Raw genomic sequence first — 8,399 nt, 5'->3', positions numbered from 1 at the left:
GACCTCAATTGTAGTAAATATGTTTCGTGCATCAAAAATCATGCTTATTAAGATACCAATAGACATGCTAATCCAGCACAAACGTGCATGAGAAGTCACCAAAATGAAGTAGGCTATTTGAACCTCATAATTAAATACAAAATGGGTGGGAACAGAAAAAGGTCCACTTTTTGAAAAAAAGAACCCCCCCTTCTGCTAGGCTGGCTACGGGCCTGTAATGTGTAGCGTGTTTCGACTCGCACCACAAAGAACTCCACGACACCACTGGCTTCGGTGGACCACGTCTGCAGTTCTCTTACGAGAGGTCTCTCGTACTGCATACCCAGTCAGCAAGCTGACGTTGATTCAACGTCGATTTCTGGTTGTAAAGGTCAGTGTCGGTCGTCAATCAAATTTCGATGTTGAATCAACGTTCATTATTTGGTCGGTATATCAGAACGTTATTACGTCGAAAATAAAACGTCGATTCAACGTCGAAATCACGTTGGCTTATCAACCGATACAGCCGACGCATCTGATCGAAATCATAACGTCGGATATTGGTTGAAACTTCGTTAGAAGAATCGGAGATCTGGGCATGCACTTAGAGTGGGCTAAATGTATTTTTATTTATTATTTTATTTAGGCCTATAGAATCTGTCTTTCTCTGAATATTAGGCTACTTAAACTCTAAAGTGGATTATGGAAGTTTTTAAAAACAATAACTGACAAAACATTTTAACATTTTTGTCGAATGTTTAATGAAGTTATGTTTTATTCATTTTGTTATTTTGTTCTTCCATTAGCTATAGTCGGTCCAGTGTTTACACACATATAAAACTTGCTTAAATATTTTTCTTCATTACACGTTTTGTTTTTGTATCACTAAACGTTAAAAATAATTTAGCCTACTTTGTTTTGCAGACGCGAAACGTTATTCAGTCTATTCATTTGTTAATAATTGTAAAATAGGCCTAAAATAAATTCACCATATTTTCTTAATCTGCTTGGGATCATAATTTTTTTAATCCATAAATTAGTAATTTAAATAAGTTCTTATAACAGCGACATCCCTTTAATCTTGATCAACAACAACTAATAATAAACGAATTGGAGGTCCGTTATCATTTTGTCAATATTCAGTTTTAGATTATAACTGCATCTGTCTTGCATTTAGACCAGATTTAGACTGGTGAAGAATAGGACAGGACAGTCGCAACAGTGGTTGTAATGAGTGCAGATATTTTGTTTTCTCTTCAGGAGTATAGTTCTCAGTGCTGCTGAATTGCATTTCTTTGGTAAATGTTTTATTTAATCAATAAAACTGTTTTTTTTTTTATATATATGTTTAAAATTTTTATTTAATACAAAGCAAATTAAAGATAAGTGATGTCAGTCACCTAAACAAGACACATTGTTTTTTTTTTTTTTACTACGATTATATATTTAATTTTTACTTCTTAAATTCTCGTTTAAATGTAAGAAATATTGTATACATGTTAAAACGGTAATATATGTTGTATTAAGAACTGTATTTAACGAAAATAAAGGCAATTAGGCAAAGAAAAAAAAGAAAATTAAATGTCGAAAAATGAAATGTCCAAATGAAAAAAAAGAAAAGAAACAAAAATAACAAAAGTTAGGAAAACCTAACTGAAATAAAATAATAATAATAATAATTATCAAAAATAAATAATCTTTTCTTAATCCGGTGCACTTTGAAAAGTATAGTCTGAAATAAGGGACCATCAGTGCATCTGAGGATGAGAGGGAAATTTATTTACCATGCTTTAATTTTGTGTTGCAGTTTAACTTATACTAAAACTGAAAAAAATAAATAAATAAATACAACTGGAAACTAGAAATGTGTCTAAAATTAAGAAAAAAAATAAACTAATAAAACCGCAATTTTATCTCAAAACTGAAAACGACATAAAAAAAAAAAGCTAATTTAAAATGGAAAAAATAGCCTAGGCACAAATTGGTGCGTGATAAGGAGGCGCCCCTGTGATCGCTTGCAATTTTTTCTGATTATGAAACAAATAAACTCATAGGCCTTACTCATAACAATAAATAATTACAATGTCATTTTTTTTCCGTACACATTTATAATCATTAGGCAACTTGCCTGTGCCCTGTTAAATATGCTGGATGTCTGTTACAATTTTTAGCATTTTATTCGCGTTTTAATAGACACATGAATTGTGGTTTCAGAAATGTCAAGTCGTAGCGGAGAAATCCATTGATTTTTCATCTGAAACAAAAAACGTAAATGGACATAAAAAAGATATTTTATGTTTTATGAATCGATCTTTCTGCATCTGTCGGATATTGCTGCTTATAGCTTGTACATAAATTGTAGAAAGTCTACAAAGTATGTTGTCTACTCTCCCCAAAAACTCTTTTTTTTGTCATGTCAATATAAAACACACTCATTGACTTATGTTTTTTTAAGTCTGCATTAAGAGATGGTCCATTAAAGCCGTATGTTTTTGAATTTGCATGCGAATGTAATGTCCATAATGCTTTTACATAATTGAAAAAAAGAAGAAATAAAAAATAAAAAAGCACAATTTAAATTTTGTGAACTTCATAAAATATTGTGCTCCAAATTTTCGTTGTTTGTAGTTTCGTTTACTGTTTTTGTTTGTTTCATTTTGTTATATTTTTGTTTTATTATTTTTAATAAGAAATATAATTTAAATTTAAAGAAAAATACATAAAGAAATAAAATATATTGGGCAGTTCTAGGGTATTAATCCGGCCTTCTACAAAAAGAAAAAAGAAAAAGAAAAGATAAAAATAATAGATAATAAATTAATAATAAAAATATTACATAAAAATAAAATATTAAATAAAACTATTAAACCTATAAAACTTAAACTTCTTAAACGATAAAAGTGCTTATCTGACTATCAGGTGCAGGGCATTTTGCACCTGTAAATGGGTCACAGAACTGCAAAACAAAAACGTAAATGTATGATTTAATAGCAGTTTAATTAAGATTTAAATTGTTTATTTATGTACATTTTGAGTGACTTTGATGTGTGCGTGCACGCTGAACATTCGCTTAGCTTTCAAACACTGGCGCGAGGGAGTTGTCATGGAAACGGGCTGCAACACAACGGCTGACAAGCTGGAAACTGCGTTTCTCCCTGTTGTTTGTATTGCTTTCGGTAAGTTTAGTACCTAAAATCACACAAATATTACATATAGCTGTTCCTGACACTAATTTTATGTGTTTATTTTTTGTAACTTCTGCTGACGTGTTTTGATGAGTGCGCAAACGATCGAGTCCCATTCAAACACTACAGCGGAGGGAGTTGTCATGGAAACGGGGCGACAACACAGCAACTGACAAGCAAGAAATTCGGTCTCTCGCTGTTGTTTTCACTATTTTCGGTAAGGTCAGTTCCTAAAATCATACAAATATTACATATAGCTGTCCCTGACACTTTTCTTGCTTGTATTTGACTCGCTTCTGTTGACTTTAGTTCATAGAGATGGTTTAGTGTCTTCGAAAAAGTTCGTTAGCATCTTAACTGGTGTCAGAGGAGGTAACTTACGTTATGCTAACTCCATAAACTGAGCAGTTTATGAAAGTTTCTGATTTTAATCACATCTTTATGTGTAGACAAGAAGTTTTGACAGGTCTGTAGTAGTTTTACTGGTATTTTATCAATGGGTGATTGGAAATAGGCTCAGATAACCTAAACATATATATGGTACCGTTACTCGGTGACGTCACTGACGTAACAGAGTCTAGTTCAAAAGCAGTTTGATCTCTCATGGTAAACAAATATTGATATTGCGAAGTAAGAAGTATAAACAATATCAAAAAAGTAAACCTAGAAGCAAATTATTGTATGTTAAGAATTTATTTTCAGTATTCACCTTATTTTTCACGTAAGCGAGGGCGCCGCCATTTTCGAACTATAATGTGTAAGATTTCCGGTAAAGCACTTCCGCTAATAGTACGCTAATGTTAGATGTATTGTGGTTCTGTAGTTTTGCGTCGACTGTGTATATTTTACTGGCTAGTTAACTTTTAATATGGATTACAGAAAGACTGGCGTACTTTGCGCAGTTAGGGGGTGTCATAACAGTTGGTTCAAGCGTAAAAAATATCTGCAAGACATTTGTTTTGACCATAATCCACGCACCAGAGCTGAATGTGGATGTGGAGCACCCTATGATATGCACGCCCCCCCGAAGTGCGAAGAAGCGCGTCGGCTTTGGTTAAAAGCCTTAAACTTAAAGAAACCACCGAAATTGCCATACGTTTGTTCTTTCCACTTCGTTGACGGCAGACCCACGGAAGACCATCCATTCCCCGAGAAATGGTTGGGCTACGATGCTCCAGTGAAGACTCCGAGGCGACGGCTCGTCAGGATATATCCACAATCAGGTACAGCTTTTTGTTAAGTTACGTGCTCTAACAGAAGACATTGTTTAAACGATTTCTTTTTTGATGACACTCATATTGGGCATAAATAATATTTAGTGTTAAGCTGAAGTTGTTGGTAATAGTGGAAAATTCGTATAAAAGCACTTAAAGGGGTAACGTTAGCTAAAATTAAAATTCTGTCATCATTTACTCGCTGTCCAATTGTTCCAAACCTGTATAAATTTCTTCAGAGAATGAATAAAGAACGTTTGTAAACGAGCATACCTTGGTTTCCATTCACTTGCATAGTAAGAAGAAATAATAACATTACTGTGGAAGTGAAGGGGACCAAAAGTCATTTTTGTACTGTACATTAACATTATTCCAAATGTCATTCTTTGTGTTTAGTAGAAAATAAATCATACAAGTTTGGAACAACTCAAGGGTGAGTTAATGATGCAAATGCTGTCACTGTCCTGCCTGGGGGATGCCTTCACTATATTACATTTAAATCTAATCATGACAAACTATTTATAGTTGGAAAGGTGTAAGACTCCTAAATAGATTTTACCAGTGTTTTTTTTTTTTGTTACAAAGATGTAGGAACAGTAATACATTAATTTACGTCAAGAGTTCACCTGTAAAAATCTACCACCTAACAAGGGGCTTTAATTTTATAGCAATTTTGGATTAAAACTATTTTGTAAAATATTTTATATAAAAATTGTACAGTACATTTTACAGTAAATAAAACTATTAATTTTTTAATGTTTTTGCGTAATAATCTTCTGATTATCTTTAGAAAAAAAAGTATTCTTGAATTATAACAATTTAAGTTTGGATAGTGCACTTTCACATCAATGTTTAAAAATGGAGCGTGCCAGTTAAGGGGTTAAAGGTACCGTCATTGTTTTGAATGAAAATGCCACTGTACTGCAACACCACGGTGCCATGTACAAAATACTTTTGATACTGTTTGTAGTACTTTTTGTACATGGGGGTGGAGAATTTATCAGTTTCTACTGAGCATCTGACTGACTTTAGTGTTGTGTTTTGCAGATGATGAGCAAGGTGACGGCACCTCTGATGACCATGAGACTGCACAAATGGAGCCATTGCAGCTGCCTCTTCAATACAGTGATGCCTGCACTCAGTGGGAGGTCCAGGCATTGACAGACCACACTTATGCCTCAGGGGATAAAATAATGTTGCACAAGGCAACACAGTTCCACAGCGAAGATCCCTTAGCCCTTTCCATTCTCAAGAATGATACTAGCTCTGTATTGTACACTGGCTTCACCCTTAGTGTCTTTAAAGATCATGTTAAATATCTCCAGCAGTTCTACACTTCCAAGTTTAAGATGCACGTAATGGATCAAATTCTGATGACCATGAAGTTGAAGTTGAATTTACTTCAGGGAGATCTTGCTGAACGCTTTGATGTATCCCAGAGTGCAGTAAGCCGGATTATTTCCTACTGGATTGATGCAATGGAGGAGCACATGAGAGTCTACATTCCATGGCTACCACGGGAAACTGTCCGCAGCACAATGCCTCAATGCTTTAAGGAAAACTTCCCAAACACCACCTGCATTATTGACTGCTCTGAGACAATTCTGCAAAAAGCACACAATCTTGACTCCAGAGGGGAGTCATACAGTCATTATTATTCAAACAATACTTTGAAATATTTAGTTGCCATTGCCCCCTGTGGACTCATTATGTTCATCTCCCCTGCTTATGGGGGAAGATGCAGTGACAAGTTCATTACCCAAGAATCTGGCTTCCTGGACTATCTCCAGCCGGGTGACGAAGTGATGGCTGACAGAGGCTTCACCATTCGTGATTTGCTGTTTGAGAGAGAGGTAAACCTTATCATGCCAGCATTTACTCAAAAAGGTGGTCAGTTGTCTGACGAGGATGTTACAGCCACAAGGAGGATCGCAAATGTTCGCATACATGTGGAAAGAGTGATCAGACGGCTCAAGGTGTTCAAAATTGTTTCTCAGACTGTCCCTATTAACATGGCACACAAAATGGACAAAATCCTCAGAGTGTGTGCAGCACTTGTAAACATGCAAGGTGACATCTTCCATGAGAACACAGAATAAAAATTGCTACATTGTTCACCGTCTGCCCTGTTTGTTAAACTTATGTATATTTTGTAAATAATTTACACTTTTAGTTGTTGAACTCCACTGATTTGACAGTGGTTCAAGAAATAATTAGTTGTACATTATTAAAGTATTGTGTATATAAAACCACAAACTCACTACTAATAATTTAGATAAACCAATAAAATGTGGTGTAGTAATTTTGGATACATTGTGTAGTTGTTTGGAATTATTTAGTGTGGCTTCCTCAATGCACAGACCATTAAATATACTGCTTTTTGCATAAATATTTTCAAGATCTTATATTACATTCTCCCTATATATGCACAAACACAATCAAAATGTCAAGATGCAATTTATTTTGATTTCTTTCCCAAGTGAAAATGATACAGTTTAGCAGTGCTCTGTAAATATGCAATTTTGTCACTTTTTTTTTTTTTGTAAACTCATGAAGCAAAAAGACAACATTCTGAATTGGGGTGTCAAATGATTTATTATATCCACAATAAAAGTTTGTGCACACATATATATATAAATGAGTTGGCATTCATTATGAATTAGTAGGATTAACTTGTTTTGACATTTTAACTACTGTAAGAACCAAAAAACTTTATTACTAAAATTACTACTTTAAAACTATTAACAAGTGCTTTCACAGATAAAAGTTTTAATTTTTTCAGTTTCATTTACTAGTTACCTAAAGCCTCAATGCAATCACATTAGGTTAACAGTACTTACTTGCATATATCAGCTGCTCGTCTGTGCATGATATCCCAGTCAGTCCCTTTGACACTGCATTCTGAACCTATACAAAGTGTAAATGAAACAGTTATGCATGTAACAATTCTAATGTATTTTACTTGAAGTTACTTAATACATTAACTTAAAAGGCTTCATTTTCTATTAATGAATATTATGTAGAACTCTACGGTGGCCGAGAGAGCTCAACGCGCTGCAACTTAAGAAAACACATGCAAACTGAAAAAAAGACAACAAATTAAGAAAATATCAACATCAGTTTGACAACACAGGAACTGCAAATCCTCGCAACGCAACCAAACTCGGAAACGTGTTTTTTTTCTGTTTGCATGTGTTTTCTTAAGCTGCAGCGCGTTGAGCTCTCTCGGCCACAGTAGAACTCACCTTCATGCTTCACTCACCTTGATACAGCATCACATCATTTGAAATTTTACTGATTTACTTATATTACTTAGTACACAGCCATCAGTCAGCTGCACAAACAAAATTTTAATGGAATAAAAATGCTATATAAAATGACTGCTTAATGTGTTACTTACATACCTATGTGAATAAAGTCTTTCACATAGGAATGGAACAACATGCAGGTGAGTGGTAATGACAGAAGTTTTCAAATAGCATGCCAGATACAACTAGATACACATTAAGGGACATGTATTATAGCTTACTCTTACCTTTGTCCAAGATGCCTTGTAACACGTGATTAAACGTTGTACTTACCTGGACTGGATAGAATTACCATTCTGATTATTAAAGAAAAACAAAACAAAAGGTTATTCCTAGAAATTCATGTAAAAAAAAAAAAAAAAAAAAAAAACTACTGGAGTTTAATAACTAAACATACAAAAACGCACCCATTTATGGAGCAGTTAAATTGAAGACAATCTAATATAATTAAAATCTTAGTACACATAACTATAATATATATAATATAACTATAATACCATCAGTAATGAAATATTACCTATGAACATATTTCCTGTGTGAGTTTAGTATATACTAAGTGTGTTCTCACCTTCCAGAGGATCGCAGCTGCGTGGCTACAGGATTTGCCCTGTCCGGCAATACAAGAGCAACCAGTCGTCTCAATTGTCCCGTTAGCTGTAGTAAGGACCCAAGCTGAATGAACATTTGCACGACTTTGACTGGGATTCACGTCG

The 8,399-nt window shown here is 34.2% G+C and overlaps 1 protein-coding gene across 1 annotated transcript; it reads left to right on the top strand.

Moving 5' to 3' along the window:
• Positions 1 to 3,962: 3,962 nt before the first annotated feature.
• Positions 3,963 to 6,687, top strand: LOC141332459 (uncharacterized). Its single transcript, XM_073837594.1, has 2 exons — positions 3,963 to 4,387; positions 5,426 to 6,687. Exons 1-2 carry the CDS (start codon positions 4,033 to 4,035, stop codon positions 6,475 to 6,477), a joined length of 1,407 nt encoding a protein of 468 aa, XP_073693695.1. The 5' UTR covers positions 3,963 to 4,032; the 3' UTR covers positions 6,478 to 6,687.
• Positions 6,688 to 8,399: the final 1,712 nt, after the last annotated feature.

This window comes from Garra rufa, chromosome 3, assembly GCF_049309525.1.
Source record: "Garra rufa chromosome 3, GarRuf1.0, whole genome shotgun sequence".
Taxonomy (NCBI): domain Eukaryota; kingdom Metazoa; phylum Chordata; class Actinopteri; order Cypriniformes; family Cyprinidae; genus Garra; species Garra rufa.
The sequence above is the reverse complement of the archived record's forward strand: the minus strand, read 5'-3'. Positions and strand labels throughout refer to the sequence as shown.

Coding starts and splice junctions, on each gene's coding strand:
- LOC141332459 (XM_073837594.1), top strand. CDS start 4,033: ATGGATTACAGAAAGACTGGCGTACTTTGCGCAGTTAGGGGGTGTCAT. Junction 4,388..5,425: donor CAGGATATATCCACAATCAG/GTACAGCTTTTT, acceptor TGTGTTTTGCAG/ATGATGAGCAAGGTGACGGC.